The sequence below is a fragment of the Aythya fuligula genome, chromosome 24, assembly GCF_009819795.1.
Source record: "Aythya fuligula isolate bAytFul2 chromosome 24, bAytFul2.pri, whole genome shotgun sequence".
NCBI classification, from domain to species: Eukaryota; Metazoa; Chordata; class Aves; order Anseriformes; family Anatidae; genus Aythya; species Aythya fuligula.
In genome coordinates, this window is record NC_045582.1 from 3548340 (window position 1) to 3571012 (window position 22673).

General features: G+C 47.1%; 1 protein-coding gene across 13 annotated transcripts in view; it reads right to left on the minus strand.

Moving 5' to 3' along the window:
• TANC2 (tetratricopeptide repeat, ankyrin repeat and coiled-coil containing 2) overlaps window positions 1-22673 on the minus strand; it is a 280077-nt gene that overhangs the window by 12930 nt on the left and 244474 nt on the right. For 11 of the 13 annotated variants that reach the window (XM_032202931.1, XM_032202934.1, XM_032202940.1 and 8 more), the window contains 10 exons: window positions 18814-18936; window positions 17863-18099; window positions 16037-16222; window positions 13980-14073; window positions 7727-7860; window positions 7222-7345; window positions 3245-3420; window positions 2852-2984; window positions 2291-2320; window positions 1232-1323 (listed from right to left, as the gene is read on the minus strand). In XM_032202931.1, the coding sequence (XP_032058822.1) occupies window positions 1232-1323; window positions 2291-2320; window positions 2852-2984; window positions 3245-3420; window positions 7222-7345; window positions 7727-7860; window positions 13980-14073; window positions 16037-16222; window positions 17863-18099; window positions 18814-18936 (1329 nt within the window). The remainder of the gene's footprint in view (window positions 1-1231; window positions 1324-2290; window positions 2321-2851; window positions 2985-3244; window positions 3421-7221; window positions 7346-7726; window positions 7861-13979; window positions 14074-16036; window positions 16223-17862; window positions 18100-18813; window positions 18937-22673) is intronic. The other 2 variants (XM_032202941.1, XM_032202933.1) reach the window with 1 other exon arrangement.

Consider the following 22673-nt stretch of genomic DNA (forward strand, 5'->3'; position numbering starts at 1 on the left):
AGCAGCACACAGTGTGCACTTGCAGCGTGACTCCACGGGCCGTGCTGAGGAGCTGGTCTCTGGCAATGAGCATTTCACATCATTTAAGGCTAACTCAAAGCTTAAGAAGCACTAGGGAGGGTGAGAAATACAAAGCTTTGGGCTTTGGGTGGAGATCCTGGGGCTCCAAGAAGCCTCTGCAATAGCAAGGATCAGCATTGTGGCACTGATGTGGCTCTGAAGTTGGACAAATGGATTGGGATTCATCTCCCTGGACTTTAGATGTCTAGAAATTAGGTGTCTACCTCTAGGGCTGTCAACTGGGTTCCTTTTATAGTTATTGGGACGCAACAGTCACCTTCAAAGGGTGACTCAGCCTTGCTATTTTGGGCACCTATTTTTGGGATGGGATGATCTGCGCCCTGGAGGGGGGCAGCCATGGCAGCTAGGGTGAAAGAAAGAGGGCAAAATGGGATCTAGGACGTGTGCAATTCACGACGACCCAGACATAAATTTTGCAGCTTACGAACAGTAAGCTTTAAAACCTTTCAGACTCAGGTTTCTCAGTTGTATCACGTATCTCTGGCAGATAACTCCAGTTACAATGCCAGCTTTGCATATTTTCTGCTTCACCCTTGGAGCCTAACAGTGAATCATTGTTGTACTTGCACATTTTTGTGTGTGTGTGCAAATCTCCAGGTTTTAAAGATTGGCTTAAAATAAACACGGAGCGAAAAAGACTCTAACTGTAGTGGTGGAACATCTCCCATGGGCTAAAGGACATGACAAAGCCATCTGTGTCCTGACAATCTGTTTTCATTACGAAAACTTTCTTTCACTAGTTTTCCTGGGCTATACCGTCTCGTTGCCTCACTTCACAGCAGAGAGCCAGCTAGGTAATGACAACACTGCCAGATCTGACGCAATGCCATCGAGGATCTCTGCAAAACACTTGGGTCCTGGTGTTTCCAAGGAGGAAATGAAGTGTTGGCTGAAAGCCAGCATGCAGACAGACTTGGCTGTGCCTCAGCCTTGTTACAGATTTTGGCAATCAACCCCGCCCCCTTCCCCAACCCCACTAACCAAAACCAAACAGTTTGCGACACGTGGGATCCCTCTAGCAGTACTGTTTACTTGCCATGGCTTAAGGCAGCAGCGTTACTCACTGAGCTACCAAAGGAAGACCAAAACCTTGTAGAAATGTTTGTTGTAAGCGTCATTTTTTCATTTTCTCTTAAAAAGCTCTTCTCACCTTATAAAACATGTCTCCTTCTTCCATCAGCTTGCTCAACAGGATGATCATGATGTCTGGTTTGGAGGTTGCCATCGCCCATGTTGCTGGACCTGTAGTGTACAGGATGCATGATGGGTAAAAAACTCATACAATGCAAGGGTGGTAGGAAGCTGGGTGGAAAAAATATCCTGGGGTGGGAATTTCTGCTGGAGAGAACAACTTGGCATGGTCAAAGAGCAGAGTGCTCCAAAGGATTGAGCTGACAGTTCCTCTCGCACTTAAGTGAACGTCATCCACATTGCAACGTTTTTCCTTGGTAGTCATTAAGGCTAAGGCTAATCACCACCACCACCGTATCAGGGAAATGCTGGGAGCCATTTCCACGAGAGGGCAGTGCTGTTTGCAGAACCAGCTGGGAGGGGGGAAGGCAGCGTGGTCGGGAACTAAGCCGGGTTTGAAAGGAAAATCAAAGCGGTTACGTAAAGAGCACTTGCAAATTAAAATATCTATGGTGTCCTAGGAAATCTGCAGTTTGACTGTCGGTAGGCATTTTGCTTTTAATTGGATTTTGATTTCCAACTTCGCAAGGTGTGAAATACGAGAGCAGAAAATCCAAATAGTTGGAGGATGTAACGAAGGCAAGGCCTTGGCTCAGCAGGGCTCGTGCCGAAGGATCCGTGCTGGGCTGGGGACAACCTTGGCTCTGGGCAGGTGAGTGCTGCAGGACAGCAGCGTCTGGCTTTGGCCAGAGCAGGGTCCACCCGTGCAGAGCCAGTTGTTAGCTCAAGGCCTGATACTTGAGAGGCAGGGGCAGCAAAAATTTGGGGACAACTCATTAGTGTGGGGGAAGAATAAGTCAACAACACTGCGTAAGTAGATTCAGTACGTTTTGGGGGGAGGGGGTTAGTTTTTGAGTTCAAGTTATTCTCTGCAACAGTCATTAAAAAAATTATTTGAAGGTGAGGTAAATTAAAAGATTAGAGGTGTTGGGGACGCATGCAGGCTAAATCAAACAGGAGAAAGCAAGGCTGACAAAGCTATCAGATCGAGGCTGATGCTGACAGCAATGAGATATACCTCGTGGGCGACTCGGTAACGTCTGACAACCTTCAAAGAAAGGAGAAAACAAAAAGTTGTAGGAGAGAGGGGAAAAAATGGATGAAGGTGAAAAAAAGAAAGGAAAAAAGCAGCTGTGAGAGGCAGGCAGCAAAGAAGCCAATGCACCAGCAAAATCCCCTTTCACAGGAAAACGTAACGTGAGCAGCTGTGTGGCGCAGTGCAGGTAACACTAAAATCTGAAAGCATACACAGAGCAAGTGAATGCAGCAGCTCACAGCAATGCATGAACATAGTACATTGGTCGACTCAGACTAGTAAAGATAGAAAAAGCTTTACCGGAGGAAAGACCTTGCCAAAGAAACAGTTGTTTATTAACTTTCTCTAAGTAATACGACAGCAAAAACAATCCCAACTTAATCAAGAGGTCACGGCAGTCATGACTCGCCGGCTGCTTTCGGTGTACGAAACAGCAGCTGGGGCTGGGGCTACCTCTGCGTTAGGTTTCTGCTCACTAGGAAGCCCCTGCTCCGAGTCCTGCCTGAGTACAGAGCCGACAGCGCGTCCGCCCCTGGTCCCTACCTATCTTTGCTCCTTTCTTCAGGAGGGTGACGACCACCGAGGTGTTGCGGCACCCCACCGCCCTGTCGAGGGGCCGCATCCCGCTGTAGTCGACGTGCTCGATCATGGCCCCATGGTCCACCAGAAACTGAACCTGCAACAGCAAAGGTGACAGTCAGTTCTGCTCCGGGAGGGACCTCAGTGTGCTGCTGGTGTGAAGTCTGAGCAGCCAAAGCTTGCTCTGCTCCACTGCTTGTGCCAAAACCACCTCTGCGGGGCTGAGCTTTCATCCCTCTCACGCACTGCCCCTGTGGAAGCACGTGCAGAGGGGAAGCACGATGCTTGTTGCTGCATCGAGCTGCGCTGTACCGTTCTGTAGCATTTTTTGTTCTGCATGCACCACAGGCCACTTACCACCTCCGCGTCGCCGTAAAAAGCAGCCAGGTCCAGCGGGGTGCGTCCGTTTTTATCGGCGTGGTCAGTGGCAGCCCCGTTCTCCACCAGGGAACGCACCACGGACAGGTGGCCCTTCAGGCAAGCCCAGCTGAGCGCCGTCAAGCCCTCCTTGTCCATCAGAGAGATGGAGGCACCTGGAAGAACAAGCGTCAGTTCGCCTGGGAGCTCTGTCATTGAGCAGTAGGATTCAACGAACCATCCACATGGCAATGACAGCTCAGAGTGCTATGTATACGATTATTAATTACTTTATTAACATTTCTCCCACCGTGTATCCCACCCTCCATCACTACTTCAAATGCGCTGATAGGAACTGTGGCAAGCGAGTTTATTCACGCCAAGCTGCAAACTTTTTCACATGTGGCTCCGTAGGCTGTCCTGGCAAACATCTTCTGAGCAGCAGGGTAGATTTGACATCCCTCATCTGAGACATCAATCTTCCTTTTTAACTGTTTTTCATCTAAACCCATTCCAGCCTGTGTGAGTCAGGGATGAGGATCATTCTGCTGTTTCAGCAGGCCGCAGTGTACCAGGGGAACTAAGTCAACTCAGCTTATTTCTTCTAAAAAGGCACATATTTCCCCCTCCTCACTCCCTCCCCTTTACCCGAATCGACACAATTTCCAGCAGTATTTCTCCCTGAACTTTACCCAACATAAATACAACGTTGTGGGATAAACTACTGCCAACTGCAAGCCAAGGAAAGGGGGACTTGACATTTTCTTGGATGAAGAAATCGCGCTGCCATACCAACGGGTCAGTGTTGCTTCATACGGCATATGGGTGCGCATACGAGATCTGCACAGCAGCATTAAGTGAACACTCCTCTTCGTGGCATGAAGACAAGTCCTGTTGCCATGGCACAGGCAGGGCTCTCGCTCTGGAGCGTGCAGAAGAGATGTGTATCAGCTCTGCTCCTCCGAGGGATTGTGGCTATCTGCGGGATGCTCCTGCCAGCAGGCTGGGCTGAATTGCTGCTGCAGTATTCTCCTCCTGCAGGTAAACTCGAAACCACCCAGCGTGTGTTCTTCACTGGCTCCAGAAAGCTTAGCAAGTGGGGGAGTAATGTGAATTTCCTGAACCTTCCCATTCATCCCAGCTGACACATCCCCTGGTTAGCACACATTACCAAGGCGATAGCGAGCTGCGATGTCTTCCAGCTTGCACAACTTCTTGTTTGCGGAGGAGCAGAACACAGGAATATTTGCTGGAGATAATGTTCAGAAAGCTGCATCTAGAGCTTTCAGCACAGCCACGGCATCCTGCCTGCTGCTTGCCTCCAAACAGCAGTGCAGAGGCCAGCGAGGCGGGTGGCAAGCAAGTGGCTGGGGCGATCTGGCGTGCCGAGGTGGGACGCTGGCTGCAGGACAGCTCAAATCTACGACAAACTCCTCTAATGGTGCCCCACGTGGCACCCAGGAACCCTTCTGAAGCTCTCTGAAAGCTCTCGAGATGACGCTCAGCTAAATGAGGCCGCCTTCTTCTCAGTAAAAGAGGACAAACCTCATTTCATCCCTTCTTATTTGTTCCTTTCTTGCAGTCAAAGTCTTCTCGTGGCTTTTTCCCGACTCTTCTGGAGCAGGTGAGAAAGGTCCCGCAGAAAGAGGGAAGCCTGGAAAGCCTCCTCATTGCTCAGCCTTCCCCCTCCTTTCCCAGTCCAGTGGAAGGGCCACCACACCTCAGGCTGACACATGAAGACTTCAGGGTCTCACGGCAGCAATGCAAGCCGAAGGTCTCCATGAGAGGACAACGCAAACTGCTTCAAAAATGCCAAACCACTGCTCCTGTGCGTGCAGGGCACGATGATCACAGAAGAGCCAAGGTCCCTTTGCAGCTGTGGCTCCCAGAACCTCTCTGTGACTGCACCACCAGGCATCCCGTGCTCCTCGGGGCGTCTCTGGCCTCCTTAGGACCAAGGCAGTTGGACGTGAAACAAGTGATGGCTTGGAGGGCAAGTGGCTTAAGGTGAGCTCGTGGGACCGATCCCTGATGCAGCGGGAAAGATTTTGTCTGGGGAAAACAGCTTCCAGGATGGAAGTGAACACTTATCAAGACCTATTTGCTTTGTCTGACATGGATTTGTACAAATACCCGCTTTGGCAGATTTGCAGCCAGGGAAGTTTTAATTCAGGGTTCACATGTCCGTTCCTTCTGGGCACTAAGCGAGAGCAACAGGTACCTCCAGAAATTTGGATTTCAAATTGATTGATGACTGCAACTCTGTTAATAAAAAGTGTTTACAAACGCTGACTGTGTTAATCAAGTACAGTCAAATGAGATTTGCTTTGCAACACACTAATTAATGCTTATGGCTTATGATTCACACACTTTGATTTTAATGAAACATTGAGCAGGATTGTCAAAGCCATTTTAATTAAAATCCACCATATATCACTGTACTCTGCCCAGGCTTGAGCTAACTTTTCAGGACCATGTGTTAGAGCATATTCAGCGAAGTTTATTGAGCTATTTAGAAGGATGGTCCTTTTCAAATGAAAAGATTTTCATGGATTTGACTTCTTGGGCCCTTGGTGTCCAAACAGCCAGGGAAGCATTACGCACATTTGTTGGCCACCCAAAGCCAGGATCAGATTATCTGCTATCTTCATCCTCCACTGAGCCAGTCTTTAGCAACGTGCACAGTTCTCAACTTTGCCAAAACTCACTTATTTTAATCATTTTACACATATTCAGGCAAAGTGCAAAGGGCCATGGTACAGCTCAAACATCCAGAGACAGCATAATTTGATTTTTTTTTTTTTCTTAAAGCAAAACAGAGGAGAATTAATTGAATTAATTCATAGAAAACTCAATGCCTCAAACTGATCTTTGTCACATCCCTTTGCAGGTTACAGCCCTGAACAGCAAGGACCCTGCAGGCCTGTGGCTCAGGATGGACAGGCGGAGGGAAACTTGTACTTGGAAGCCTGACAATTCTACAGTGGAAAAAAAGAATGTTTTTACAACTACTATGTAAAATGTTCAAGTGTCTCGCGTTTTGGCTATGAGATCAGACACAGTCACTTACGATATGAAGAAAATATCCCTTTCCCAAACAGGGATCTTACCTGAAATAAAAATATCAAATAACGATACAAGAATTAAATGCTATGTCTAGCCAAAAATAATGGAAAATTACCCAAACAAACCAACCAAACATTGGCTATCAGTCAAAAAAAAAAAAAAAGGGATCTAAGGAGCTACAGAATAAGTAATAATCATGTTTGCACAGGTTGCAGACTGTGTTGTTCTGACTCACCTCAAACATTTACATCAGAAATGAGTAAAATTGGAAGACATTCTTGTTGACTGAGTAACTTGTAGTGAAGAGGAGTTATGAGACACTGAAAGTACCGAGCAAAGTGAATCTGTGAGTGCAAGACTGAAGGGCAGACTATTTTTGAAACAATCCTGTATTGTTTTCACCCACTATACCAAATCCTTGCCCGTGTCAGGGCCTTACCTTCCTGCTGATGTAGGTGTCAAAACTGTGGGTAACAATACTAGTGCTAAAAATGGGAGTGTTAAAATGTGCCCCAAACCCTGGACCCGGGGTTGATTCTCACTTGTCTGGTCCATAGTGTTTGTGGTTCAGTTGCAGCACTTGTTGATTTTTGTCCTGTTGATTGTTCTAGAACATATTCTTCACTCAATGCTCAAAGCACCTGTCCTACGCTGCCGTGTTAATTACTAACCCAAATGTGGTGTTTTGAGGCTGTGAGCATCCAAGAGAAAACAAAGCGGATAGCCAAGATGAATACTCTGCCTACTCCAACCTTGCTCTCCATAAAGCCAGATAAGGTGTTGAGAACCTCTTCCAGTGCCCCATCTAGCAACGGGGTCATGATCCCCCCTGACACTACCAACTCCAGCTGTGCAGGACACAGCGGCAGGGCTCGCCGTGGCCAGCCTCCACCATACTTCCAAGCACTGACCTTGTGCAAGCAGGAACTCCACCGTGCCCAGGTGTCCCTCGGATGCAGCCATCATCAGCGGCGTCCGCCCCTGCTTGTCTGCCATGTTCACATCAGCACCGTGGGTGAGTAAGAGATCTACGATCTGCAACACACAAAGCGGGGACACACCTAGAGAGGCTGCCGGAGAGAAATGAGGGCTGAGAAGGAGCAGGGGGATCCCCACATCTTGAAATCGCACCCCTGAGTTGCGTGTCACCCTCTGGGATTACTGCTGCAGCGTTAGGGCATGGAAGAAGCAAGACAGGTAAAGGGAAAAAAAACCCTTTAAGTCAAGTGCATCCCGTTTATGTGCCAAACGGTGCGATAACACAGCACATAAACAAAAGCTGTCTGCAGAAAGCAAGAGCTCGGGGTGTTTAAAACGGCAAAAGCTCTTCTTTTCATTATTATAATCCCCAGAAGAGCTGTGTTTTCTTCTCTGCTTCATCAGGGGTCAGTTGGAAGCCGCGCGAGGCCAGCTCACCTGCCAGTGGCCCTGTCTGACCGCGCTGAAGAGCGGGACCACCCCGCGCCGGTTGGGCTGCGCCACGGCGGCGCCCTGCTCCAGGAGCAGCCGGCAGACGTCCAGCTTCCCTCGGCCCGCTGCCGCCGTCAGAGCTGCAGGGGAGAGGAGAGGGGTGAGCGGACAGCAACGTGAGGGTGCCCAAAACGCCAGACGTCCCCGCCTGCCCACCCCAAGAGGAAAAACGAACCAAGAAAATGGGACGGGTCAGAGCAACTTTTTTCGAGAAAACACAGATCTTTGGCTACGTGCCTGCTTGACAAGACCTTTCACAACCTGCCCTTGACTATTTTCACCAAGATCTTGACTACGTGAGATCCTTGTGAAAGCCAGGGGAGGTTTAGGTTGGGTATTAGGAAGAACTTCTTTACCAAAAGGGTCGTTAGGCACTGGAATGGGCTGCCCAGGGAAGTGGTGGAGTCACCATCCCTGGAGGCCTTTAAAAGACATTTAGATGTAGAGCTGTAGATGTAGATGAAGTGCGGGACTGAGCTGGAGGCACGGGCAGATTCCTGCCTGCCATGGGAAGTCAGGGGGCTTTGGGGCTTTTACCTGTCAGAATTAGCACAGAGCAGCATCCCTGAGATGGAGGATTTCTATTTGCAATATCCCACTTTAACCTGTGCACCTTTGAAACAACCAGAAAGCCAGAGCTGCACGTGTGTGCTCACACATTCTCGAGGCACAACCCCGATTCCAGCCCTTGTTTTGGCCAGGACCGGTCCCACCTGCAAGGGTCTTTGTGCAAAACCCCAATTACCCCTCAGCTTCAGTATTCCAGGTGCTCTGGGAAAAAGGAACACCTGACACCCCTCCCCCTGTCAAAATAGGCTCTGCTAACTCCCAGTACCATTGGGTTAGGAACGACACCTTCAGCCTGAAAATAGTTCCAAGGGCAGGACCTGCCTTTGGCTCGTCTTTGGTATTAATTTTAGACTTTTCAGTTCCTCCCTCCTCTCCCCAACTTTCTGTGCACTTCAGCACGGCTCCTCTGGCTCTGCTGCTTCTGGTAGGAGTTGGAGCAGAAGGTGGGAGTCTATTTCTAACTGACGTAGCTTGTTTTTTTCTTTGAAGTACATTTCTGTGGGATGGCTGATTACGAGGTGTTGATGGGTTTCCAACTGCAACACTGTTAATGGTGGGGGATTTAATTAATTCTCTATTCTGTTCCACATTATGGTCGAGTTTTCTTCTCTTGGAGTTGAGACACCAAGAGTTAAAAGAAAAATCATCTCCCTGCCACAAGCAGAACATACTGCAAAATCTATAATCAGCTCCATGTGGGTTTTAAACGTAAGCTACAAATATAGAAGGAGGACTGTGTCTAATGTTCACGGCAGAGGGATCGGCATGCAGGGCTTTTGGCTTCTATTTCTAACTTGCCTGCACTTGAAATGTTGCAGGTTAATTTGAGGTATTTCACGTCAAAATGACTTATGGTTGCAACAATGAAGATACTGTAAGTCACCTCAGTATTTCGGTGTTCACCATGAAATGTACTTTGGAAAAGACTTCACAGGAAAAGGATGATTTGATCCAGGCCATCCCCTCTTCCTCTCTGCTTTGCTGGCTACTGGCACTGATGTACCTTGATGTTCTTCACTTCTTGGGGTCCAAACAAGTGCCGTGAGTATGTGGCTCCAGCCCGTCCTTCGCAGCTCCAACTCATGAGAAGCTTAAAAGCTTCTGTGCTACCGAGCTGCTTCAGGAAGGTTCCCTGCTGACAACCTGGGCTTGCTGCCTGCTGCGAGACAAACCTGTCCTGTGGTGCCAGCTGTGTCCATCCGTCCAAGCCCCAAAGCTCAATTAAATGGCTTCAGGAAAACTTCTAGAAGTTCAGCTTATTTAGGCCTTCCAGCATTCCTGAGGTGCTCTTATCAGCCTGCTCCTGACATCACCTCATGGTTTCTGATGTGCCTGCAGGAGCTGCTAGTCACCACAAAACCCACAGCCCAAGGTAAGGCTTCCCCCAGGCTGCCTTCGTCTGTCCAAAGAGGACTGGAAAAGTCAAGGGAAGGTGATAGAGGAAATGTGAGAAATGGAAACGGTTACGTTTGAAGTTCTACTGTCTGCCAGAGAGCTCATGGCCCAGTGTGAAGAACACGAATCCACCAAGCCCAGCCAAGGAGCAGCCACCAGAGCTGGAAAACGTCAATGTTCAAGTTGCAACTCTTCTATGAGGACTGGTGCCATGAGAACAACTCACCCTGTAATAACAAAGTCTTGGCATAAATGCCATAAAAGACTTGCTGCAGTTCTCAAGTCCCAGCTCAACGAAATCCCAGACAAGCTGCAGGCATGGACGTGCACCCCTGCACCGGGGAGGACGTCAGACAAGCGGAAGGGATTTGCTAAGGCACATTCTGCCCCTGCCTGTTGTGCAAAGCGTGTCTGTTTTCTTAAAGAAAAAAAAAAAATAAAAAACCAAACACAACAACTTTATCTGGAGAAGGAATCATGAAATTGCAGCGTGCTCCTGGCTCCTATATGGCGCGTGTGTCTGTTCCACGGGCTGGCAGCAGGACAAACGCTTTCTGATGTAGTCGCTCTTGCTGCATTTGCACCTCCAGCCCTGGTGGAGTTATTGCAAGTGACTCAGATACTTTTGGGCTGGGTTTTGCTATTAGCCTTGTCCCAGGGGTAAATAATCCATCTGGAGTTGTGCTGTCAGCAATTCCTGAACTTATGATGTAACTTGGCACTGCCGTTTGGATGATATCAGGCTGATATCACTAAGCCAGGCAGTCAGCTCTGCTCTATGGAAGATTAGACACATGAGCAACAAGTATCAACAAAGAGAAAAGACGTGATTCAGATTTTTAGAACAGATTGCTATTTTTAGGTTGGAACCAGAATTTCTCTTCAAATGTATCTAAACTTGCTATTTGCTTTTGGGAAAATAAAAATAAAACAACGTGCAAGGGAGTCTTGTGATCCATATAAACCTGTCTTGCCCGTGATGGGAGAAAATGCTGCAGAATTTGGTGGTTGGCTCAGTTTTGCTCGTTTTCCCATCTTACCTCCTCAGTTTGCGTGCAATTTGCAAATCACAAGTCTGCATTCCCAGCTATCCCCTCAGAAACCCAGAACTTCTCGATGTCTGTGTGAGTCCAGCTTTTGGCATCAGTGAGGAAAGGTATGGGAGGAAGAGTGACAGAGAGGGAAACGTTTTTTCTGCTGAAGTAGTCCTTGAGGCAACAGGCAGGTCGGGATCAGCAGCGCTGCCCAGGACAGGAGGAAAGAGGACAAAGATGAGCTGGGATTTTTCAGGGAGAAGACCATAGAGCTCAGCCCAGAGAGCAGAGCTGACCAGGAGAGAGGAGGATGGGAGCTGTGACCTGTGAAGGCAGAGCTCCAGGGAAGAGAAGAGTCACACAACAGGCTGAGAAAACGTGCATGGCTTCATACCAGGGTGTGCCAGGTTAATCCAGACAACCCAGGACTGTCCAAACCCAAGAAGAGAAGAGAATCTGCAGTAGCCGATGCTGCTTCTGAGGTTACACTGCAGGAAGACATCATCTCCGTGGCTTTTGATCAAACTCTGAAGACATCTGGACCACCTTCCATTCTGCTATTCCACTGCTATTCTGCAGCAGGACTCTTTCCTCAGGAGCCAAATACCAGAGCATGTTTTAAATAAGCGGTCTCTGACCTGGCGTTATGACCTGGCTGGCTGGTAAAAATGCCACTGTCCTATTACCAATTACCAATACTCCGTCATTTCATTTGAATAATTCTATATCCAATTTCTTCTTTCTCCTGTGATACCCTAGGGGCACTTTTAAATCACCCGTTTGTACATGTTGGCCTTATTTCCACCAATAATGGCACCATGCCCTTGCTGCTCTGCTCCGTCCCGGTGGGTGCAGCGAGCCGCTGCTTTTCCTAATGCCTTGCAAATGGCCCAGAGCAGCCCTGCTGGGACCAGCTCCATGCTGGGACGCTTCATTCCTCTCTCCCAAAGTCATTTAAAGCTGAGGTTGCTCAGAAGGAATAGTTTCTGGTAGGCTCCATTCATTACAACACCATAATAAGGCTACATTTTCAATCCTACAGCATAGAAATCAGCTCAACACGTAACCCAGCTCTTCGGTCTTCAGACCAGAGACAACCTGGCCACGCACAAAGCTGACGCCAGCCAGTCTCTGTACCCTTGGATCATGTCACTTTTAAACAAAGCTGACAGAATCAAAATCAGTGCTCTGTTACCCAGACAGGAACATTACCTTGGTGTATTAAGTTGACAGGAACATTACCAATGATACAAGTAGATTAGTGAGTTGAGTACAATAGACGGTGGATAATATTTAGGAGGTCATTGGGGTTAAAAGCTAGAAACTCCAAGTCTGAATATCTCAAGAAATGGAGATGATAGTGCAATAAGTGAAGTAAAAGGGGTGAATGGTTGCTTTTGCTTGGTAGAAGTTAGAAGGGTAGGGCTTCTGCATTATATTCATCAATACAAAAAAGAAGTGTTGCACAAAAAGGACTTTTTCTTTAATTACCAGGTGCTAAATCATGATGAGTTTTCAGAGAATCAATGGATAAGTTAATAGTCAGTGCTACATGTTACAAGGAAAGAGAGAGTGAAATAGGAAAATGTTTTGGATAAATATGCCAAATATCAGGAGAGGAAGAGCGGAATTTTGTATAAATCTCACAGAATCACAGAATCAATTTCTAGGTTGGAAGAGACCTCAAGATCAGCGAGTCCAACCTCTGACCTAACGCTAACAGTCCTCCACTAAACCATATCCCTAAGCTCTACATCTAAAAGTCTTTTAAAGACTTCCAGGGATGGTGACTCCACCACTTCCCTGGGCAGCCTGTTCCAGTGTCTAACAACCCTGTTGGTAAAGAAGTTCTTCCTAACATCTAACCTAAATCTCCCCTGGCGCAACTTAAGCCCATTCCCCCTTGTCCTGTCACCAGGCACGTGGGAGAACAGACCAACCCCCACCTCGCTACAGCCTCCTTTAAGGTATCTGTAGAGAGCAATGAGGTCGCCCCTGAGCCTTCTTTTCTCCAGGCTGAACAAGCCCAGCTCCCTCAGCCACTCCTCATAAGACTTGCCCTCCAGGCCCCTCACCAGCTTCGTTGCCCTTCTCTGGACCCGCTCAAGCACCTCCATGTCCTTCTTGTAGCGAGGGGCCCAAAACTGAACACAGTACTCGAGGTGCGGCCTCACCAGAGCTGAGTACAGGGGGACGATCACCTCCCTAGCCCTGCTGGCCACACTGCTTCTGATACAAGCCAGGATGCCGTTGGCCTTCTTGGCCACCTGAGCACACTGCTGGCTCATATTCAGCCGACTGTCCACCAATACTCCCAGGTCCTTCTCTGCCTGGCAGCTCTCCAACCATTCCTCTCCCAGCCTGTAGCTCTGCTTGGGGTTATTGCGCCCCAGGTGCAGGACCCGGCACTTGGCCTTGTTGAACTTCATGCAGTTGACCTCAGCCCATCGGTGCAGCCTGTCCAGATCCTCCTGCAGAGCTTTCCTACCCTCGAGCAGATCGACACATGAACCTAACTTGGTGTCATCTGCGAACTTACTGAGGGTGCACTCGATGCCCTCGTCCAGATCATTGATGAAGATATTAAAGAGGACCGGCCCCAACCCTCGGTGGTGTTGGAGCATGGCTGGCTGTGCACCCCACAGCGGAGGGGTTGCAGAAAAGCCACCACCGTTCCCTTTTTGTTCTGCTGGGGCCATCCTGGCGGCTGGGGGCTGGGGACCCCCCGGCCCTGCGCCCCCCATGCCACCACCCGGGCTGACAGAGGCGAGCTCTTCGCGGCAGCAGGGACCAGGCGAGGCTGGCCGAGCACGGCCTGAGGGTGTGGGAGCAGCGGGGCGCCGGGCGGGGGGCCCCCGGCAGCCGGGATCCCCAGAGCTGATTAGGGTTAGATCCGCGGGGGCCTCCCACCCACCACGCGACCCCATCTAAATTAAGACGAGATGTTTCAGAGAAATTACTGCCAGGAGCTGCAGAAGCTCGGGATTTTCCAAAGCCAAACCCTTTACTCAAGCAGAGTGCAAACCGAACCTTGGCATCTGTAAATCACCTGAAATCAAATCACCTGAAATCAAATCATCAAAGCAAAAACTGATCTTTTTCCCTTCATCAAAACAAAGGCAGGGATCAGGGATGTGTCAGGTGGCAGGAGACCATAAATACAAACATGCAGGGAAAGCTACAGCATCTACAGAAATCACCTGTCTCTCCCCAAAGACTGTCAAAGCTGTTGATTTGTGCTCGCTCCACCTCCTCTTCATCTTTTTCTGGAAGATCGAGCAGGTAGGAGACAATCTAAAACAAAATGACATGTCAGCTCACGAACTTCGGTGCGTTATATATAAACGACTGACATTTGAACATGAGCTACACACACGAAGGAAAATGAACAAAGTTGCTACCTGGCACCCTTAGCTCAAGTAAATACTCTTCCGGAGATCAGTCACTGAACCTGCTGCCCCATAAAAGCAAAAGAACCCCAAAGTGTCTCGAGAGGACTGCACACGATGAGCCTCTGTAATGCCAGCTCCTTGTATCGGTGTCTGCTCTGCTACAGATGAAGCATGCAGCGGATGCACCTCTGCTGTGGGTTGAGCTACAGATGCTGCAGCCAGTGCCAAAATGCTGTTTGCCCATCTGTACTGCCCCTCACTCACCTGGTGGGGTGCGATGAGTGGGACCATTCACTTTTCCTGCTGGGAAAACCGAGTGACAGGCAACTGACGCAATGGTGCAGTTATAGTCATTAGCCTCTTCATTACATTAAGCTACAGCCAAGATGAAGTTACTTCCAGAAACTATTAGCTCCTTTCTATTAAGTACCATCTTTAAGCAGACCATTAAAAAGACTTCCACTATGTTTTTCTTCCAGCTGTGGATGCTTGAAACCTCAAAGAAGCAAGCTAACTTCTTTACAGGGGTAAATTAAAGGATTTAATTGACTGAAAACTGGCAGGCAATTTCAGTGTTTGGAGCACATGACAAGAGAAAACGAGAGGCTAAGAAGAAAATTGAGATTTTACTTTCGTGACTGAAGGACAAAACCATTTTTCTCAGTCTAGGAGAAACAATTACCTGCTGGGGTCTGGGCTAGGAGTAGCATTTGCTGAGTGCTTGCGAGGAAGCTGTGCCTGCTCTGCTGCATGCAGCTGCCTGTGGGCACGGGCTGTCTGTGTTAGAGGGGCAGGGATTTGGGGGACAACTGCTGTCTTCCAGCTGCTCTCGTGCACCGTGGGACATCAGGAATGACAGCGGCATGAGGGTTATACTTAGTGGACTTTGTGTTGCCTGACTAAAGCTTAAAGTTCGGTCTGGTTACACTAGAGTATAATCCCAGCAAGGACTCCAGTGTGGCTCCACCAGTGATTAAGATCACTTTATAAACATGCAAAATACTTGTTTCATCACTGAGGTTGGAGAAAAAACAGCAAATTAATCATCAGCTTACATCTAGGGCTACAAGCACCTCAAAACAAGGAGCTGGAGGATTTTCTGTAAGCAACCATGTACATGTAGGGTACAACACAAATATTAAACTGCTTTTTATCACGGTGACTGGTATGATTTGTGGGGAAATTCTCATTCAAAAATTGCTGTGCCCTGTTACAAATTATGTCCTCAGCGTGCAGATCTTTCTGGTTTTGAAGTCACATCTGCTTCTAATCGGTTCAGCTCACAGTCACTTAGCTAATAGGAATTTCCCAGCTTTCTTTAATTAGCTCCTCTGATCTGAGCACATTACCTATGTTTTCATGGATTACACTTAACAAAAGCAAAGTCTCAAGTCAAGTAAATGAGAGGAGCTCAATTTAGCAAAGAAATCAACCAATTCAGAAATCCTCGCATACAGCTTCTCGGAAGGAAAACGCACATTTATCGTATCAGCAAATCATAAGCACTGCGATAGGAGCAAGCTCTTCAGCTCTTCTCCCCCCCAGCAAACAGACCGAAGCTGCGTGGTCTCACGTTCCCCTGAGCACTTGGAGGAGTGGCGTAAGCAACACGCTGTTTATCCACCCTTCCTTCAAGGTTTATTCCAACAACTCACAGGCTCGTTGCATGTCCTCTCTTGGAAGCCTGCCCAGACCACAGGCTTTGCCAAGGGATCTGTGAACCCTTGGATGGGAAGGGGAAGAAGAGAAGGGGCACTGCCTCCACCTCCCAGCCCCCCTTTGCTCGATGTTTTGCCTAGGAAATGTCGTTAACGTATGGCTTCCCCGAAACCCCACGGAGGCAGTGATGGGCTGGTGAGACTTACCTCCGTGTACCCCATGCTGGCTGCAGCGATCAGTGCCTGCTGGATGGCGTGGCTCTTTTTAAACACTCCCTGCTGCTGCCCAGCCATGGTCCAGTCGCATTGGATCAGAAACTTCACCACTTCCAAGTGTCCCCTGAGAGCAGCGTGAACCAGAGCGCACTGACCGTTTTTGTCCAAGTGATCCACCTTGAAAAGAGAAGACGACAAAACACAATTAAGCCACATCTTGGGCAAAGCGTCTTCCTTTCTTCAGAGTTTCCAGCCCGGGTTTCAAAATAATGCCACGTGTGCAAGATGTGCATATTTCTGGTAAACTATCCCTTCCACGACAAGAAAACAGCTATTCCCAGAGAAACTCTGTCCCAGGCTTAGGCATCCTCTTGGCCACAAGTGTTTGCTTTGGGTAGGTCGCTTTTTTTTTTTTTTAAGCTTCAGTTTTCTTCAGGCTCAAAGGCTGCAAAACCGTTTTTCCCTTTGTGTCCTGAAATACAGCGACGATGTTTTCTTGAGGACTGAAATCATACTCGTGGTGGCGTCTCCTTTACCCAAATCCACAAAAGGAAAAACAGCTTGTTTCCCAGATATCATTTCATGATTCTTTCAAGAGAGACAGCAGTGCCTCAGCTTGTAGTCTAACACCCTAATGTGAAACCAATGCAAGCAGAAGTCAATAGGAAACAGAGATTTCATTTGGCAGCCCCGCAGGAACTTATTTGGTAGGCTTTTCAGGACACGACATAGTTTTCACTTGATGTCTGAATACATCGACTGGGATTTCTGGGTCCTGTCACAAAAGCAGTAACTTGGTGAGAACAGGACGGGCAGACCAGCTACCATCCATCCTCCTGCCAATTAACCACTTCCGTGCTCCACAAAGCATTATTTGTCATTTGCAAACTCACACAGCAGTGTTTCATTTCTGCTTGCCATTATGAAACATCTCAGCCTTCAAACTAAACCCAGCTGGTATTGGGGTGTTGAGCACCTCCTTGATAACGGTAGAGATATTGAAGGAAAGCCTGGGTAGTGAGCCTTTTGCATTGCATTTTGAATCCCAAATATTCCCTCTGAGGGAGCAGATTCACCAAGCGACAGGGACTCACCCAACTCTCAAAATATCCCCATGAAAGCAGCATTCTTTTTTTGCTTCTTACTGTCCTGGCATTATTACAGACAACACGGCAAGACCTGAATGGTCCCTCAGTCATCCTGACATTCATACCACAACTACACAAACCCCTATTTTGCTTTTTGAACTGAAGCTAAACATATAGAGAAACCACAAATTGTTTCCAGGAGGCTTCACTTCAAATATCAGTACGATTTTCTTCTTCATCAAAATATTTAAACTTGACTCATTACATACAATTAAAACTCCAAACACTTACCACAAAGCTAAACAAAGGGTATTTTTCTAGGACAAGTCTGATAGAAATTTTTGGAAAATGTGTCTCAACGAGATATTTAAAGAACACTCTGCGCTGCAAAAGCGACGTTGCCATTTTAACATTGTGAGGTTCAAGGACTTCTCCAGAACATACTTCAGCAGGCCATTAGTGCAGCATGATTAGGCAGTTCCTGCACCAGACCTGAATTCCAGAATACTAATTACAGACTCTCCAGAGTTACTTGCCTTTGGTTTTAACGTGAGATTTTGAAAGCTGCTACCTTTTTACAGGAAAGCAATCCCACTGCAGCAGCATCCTGTGTTCATCTGATAGGGGATATTCTTTAGCAAGTGCAAGATATCCCTCCTGCAGCTCCTGCTCTGCCTCGCCTAAGCGTGGAATATGTTGTCAGCTGTTGGAGGAACATAATCACCTTACCTTGGCCCGTTTCTTGCACAGCAGCACAACAATACTTAGAAATCCAGCAGCAGCAGCATATCCAAGGGGGGTCAGGCCGCTTTCAGAAGCAGCATCTACATTGGCACCAAACTCCAAGAGCAGAGCCACCATCTCCGTGTACCCCAGGTGAGACTGGACACACAAAATTGGGGCGTTGTTCAGAACTTCTGTCCGGTAATTCACATTTGCACCTCCTAGAATCAGCAGCCGACTGACCTGCAGGGAAAAAGCAAAGCTCCCGTTAGCTGCATTTTGTGGAGAGCCATGAGCTTATCGTCAAGGCAACACAAAAATTTAAACCAAGTCCCTTTGCACATTTCAAAGCAAATAGTGAAGGCATAAAATGCCCAGTATAAACACTTGCCAAATATACGGTCCCATTTTAGGTAGCAGGATTTAAGCTTTCACCTGAAAGAATGCGCTCTGAACAGTGCAGCTTCACTTCCTACCAGACCAAAGTCACTACAGCCGGTCACAAGAGCTGGGGACACAGTCCCTCTTATGTGAGGGAGTGAAATTTAAACACACGGAGAGAAAAACTTCTCCTTCCCATGGGATCCACTTCTAGTGCTGCCTTTGGTTATCCTGCTCTGCTCCCTGGCTTGCTCCCCTCCCTCTGCACGTGGCAGCAGTGGAAATGCTATACCCAAAGGTGCAGAGTATGGCAGGGACACGACGTGGAGATGGACCCCATGCTCTCCTTGTTCACACAGGGGTGAGAACACAGGGCAAATCTGGGGGCAAATACTGTTTCAGACAGCTCAGCAAGTTATACCAATGCCTGCTCAGTACCCAGCCAGCTGCTGCCAGTGTAAGAAAGCTGTCACTGCCAGGCAGCTTCAGGGAATGTCCTGGACTTGTTGACTACGTGGCAGTGGAAGCTTCTCGTGTGAGCTCTGAACCCCTCCAGCTCTCCTCCCCCTCCAGTACCTTGATGTTTGGGGTATAGAGGTTTCTCAGTGATGCCAATGCCATGGAAAGGCCTTCGGTACTGTAGGAGATCCAAAGCCCTTGGAGGATGGAGGAAGAAACACCAACTTTTTTACTCAGCCCCTGTGAAACAGAAAAGATGACTTTGATCCAAGCCCTGTGTATTCATTTCGCTACTGGGTGAAAAGATTAGTAAAAGCACTTCACAAATTATTATGCTTTCTTTCATACAGTAGAAACCCAGGCTGATAGTCCAGGATTAGCTCAGTAACCACACTCACTCAAACTCAACTTTTATCTCCAAAACAGTGGCAGCACGGGAGGATTGCTTATAGGTACGTCTAATTACACTGGGCAGACCCTCCTGGGTCTAAGGACTTCAAACAGTTTCAGGACACTAATGTTTATTCACAAGATAACACGATCATTTGCCACATCTGACCTTTGCACCGAATTAATAAGCTTGTAGGAAATAACTTGCAAAGTTTCTGCAGACATCTCCAAAGTCTAAGAAAGGCAGGATTAAACCGTGAGCAACCTGAATCCATTCACCTCCCCCAGAAAACGTTATGCCGAGGAGCACAGCATGCCTCTTTTCTTCTTTTTGAATACAGTACATGTTATTTTGGCAGAAGCGATTCACAAAGTTTCCTTATTATTCACAGGCTTAAACTGGATGACAATACCCGAGCACAGTAAGATAAATTAAGGAAGTCTTAACCACGAGCTCGAACAGCATTTCCATATCTAATACCAGACTGTCTCCAACCTTTCCAGTTGGTGTGCGTGAGTAGGCTATGTGCAATGCACAGGAGCTGTGACATCTTCCTTCAGCAACGCTAAGGATCAGACCATGGCACTGTTAAGCAAGCTTCCCCTTGCTACCGAAGGGACAAATGCTTTGAAGGGACAAAAGCTTTGTAGAAGTTAGCAATGGTCCAGCCAAAGACCAGAGGGATGGAAGGGTTTTCACCTCCAGCAAGCAAATGCCAGCTTTGCTGCTGGTTGTGCTCCGCCGTGCGCTGTGGATATAGCCTATATGTAGCTGTTCTGCTATTGATTTACCATTAAGTCTGCTGTTTCCACGGAAACTGTACAGACATCTTTAATTCTGTTTTGATATGCAAAGCCCGATTCCTACCTCCTCACTTGCTGTGTAGCCGTTTGTACCTGCTCAGAGTGGCAGGATCACATTTGGGAAAGACTTCTGGTCCCCTTTGCAGCGAGGGACTGACACACGTGGTGTGGGGCTGTGGGAAGAGGACCAGCAGCAGGCGATGGGATTTGTTTCACCTCAAGGAAGATGCTCACAGTGCAGGAACCACTGTCTGAACCCACTGCTGGGCTACATTACAGACCTCTGCCACACAGGTGTGAAAGGTGCTCAGAAGCTTTGCACCAGCCATTGGTGGATTTGTCACTTAAAACAGTTTTACCACAAATTAAAAAAAAAAAAAAAGCTAAAAGATTACACAAGCTCTTATAAATAACAAACAACTGCATGAGCTTGTTTTCTTCATAATTCAGGGAACTGAAGAGAAAAATAGCTGCTCCTGCTTGAGGCAGAAAAAGAACTCAGGAATTTCAGCGCTGGTAAATGTTGCTTTTGAGATGACACAACACAGGACACTGGAGGTCAATATTAAATTTCAGTGAACTCGGTACAGTATCATTTGACAAATGGAAAACCATTTTATAATAAACAGTTAAAATAATTCAAAAATAGTTATGATACTACCAAACCCATAAATAAGCTGTTTGAGTCACCACCAGGATGGAGGGAAAGAGTATGTACTTTCTGAATAGCCATCTGAAGATAATCACACACGCTATAAAAATCTCAACCACTATTAGAACATATATACTTAGATATTAGTGCAATGCATAAAAGATGACATTTATCCTTTGTGGAATAAATACACTTGACACCGTTAGCATTGCAGAAACAAATCTGCACTATTTCTCATTTTGCAGGTAATATCTTCCTGACTCTCTGTTTCCCTTCTCTGTAAAGCAGGTTGAACCCTTCAGCGAAAGCAAATCCCAGCCTGACACAACATCAAACTGAAATAGGATGAGTGGTTTCCATTTCGCTGAGACCATCTGGCAGGACGAAGGCATGGCCTGACCGTGCACGTTGCATTCAAACAACCTTGCCAAGCCCACAAAATCCTGATTTTCAAACAGGCTTAGTTTTTTTTTTTTTCGTCCTGCACTCTTGTCTGCAGCTGTCAGCATAACTTCATTTCTAACGTACTGCTTCCTCTGCTATTTGGCCATCAGTTCCTCTTGTATCCATACCTTGCTACAGCCCTAAGGCTTTGTCTCAGCCGCACCGTGACACGACTGCTGTGACACGTGTACAGAAAACCAAGAACAGAAATGAAACCCAATGCTGTCTGTGGCCTATGACAGAGTCAAGGATTTGACGCAAAATCCAACACGAGCTCCTTGTAAGGTTGTTTTTCAAGGAACATCAGACACCTTCAGACACCTTTACATACCTTTAGCTGTCACAGCGTGTGTTTCAGCCTGTAATTGCCATTACACGCTCAGTCTGGAGAAGAGGGACACCCACTTCTGGATTACTGACATTTCAGCTAACTAATTTAAGATCAAGTTAAAGACTTCTCTTTGGTTGATTTGTAAAACATACGTTAGCTCGAAGTTTAGGTCTTCTTGTATCATTACTGCACATTTCTCTTCTTGCCCTTTCATTCCATGCCAGGCTTCCCAAGCTGGGTTTCCATATGCTCCTGTTAAGACTGGTAATTGCTTTAAAAGACTAAAACATTTGTACTTTTTTTTCCCAAACTGTTTGAGGATGTTTGTGTCTAAGAAAGAGCACCAGCAGATCTCAGCCACCGAGCGAAGAAGCTTCCTTGCACCCAGCTGCCAGGCCAGCTCCTCGCGGCTGCGTTTCGCTCATCTGCTGCACCCGGCCGTTCCAAGTGGCCCCTCGTTATTTTGCACAACTGCTGGTGGATGTGAAGTGACAGGGATCAGATAAACATGTTTTCCTCCCTGTTTAATCATAGTTTTGACTCTATAGCTAACCCTCATTTCTACCTGGCTGGACAAAATGCTTTAAACCTGTTTTAATCCTTGTCAAGCTTTATGATGGGTAAATGAACTGGAAATAAAATGATATTGAGCCTCGATAAATACCTTCAAAATCAGAATCTTTGTGTCTGCAGAAAGCCGCTGCTATAACATGAGACACTTCAGGAAAAACACTCTGAATTTATGACCTGACACGCTCCTCTCCTGGCAGAAAACCCATCTTACTTGTAATGACTTCACTAAAAAATCAGGCAGAATGAAAGGCTTGAGTGGAAAAAATGCTTGTTTAGAAGCAAATATGGTCAGAAACAGCAGGAATGTGCATACGTATTGTCTGAAATATTTTCTTAAAAGAATGTTCAAGATCTTAAAAACGCTCTGCAATACTCCAGTTTAATGTCTCCTTTCAAAAACTAATGCATCTATTGTTTCACTCAGTAAACACACAAATCCTTGGTAAACATTCGTTAAAAACAAGGAATAAAAATAAATCTATTCAAGGAAAACCAAAAGACCAAGTTTTACAGTGTTTCTAATCCAGCTAATCCAAAGCCTTTCAAAACTTTACAGTACTTTTAAATGACACACTGTTATGCTTATCTGTCACCGGGACATGCTATTGCTGCAGCACTGCAAAAACAGGGATTTTGCCGAGTGATTAGAAACAGAAGGCAGTACTGACATTTTTCATATGCTAATAGGCATTTTCTACTATTGTAAATATTGCTCAATTAAATGTGGAATCTACAGGCAACTTTTCCACTTAATGAAAATTGTCATGTGTTTAGCTCCTGAAG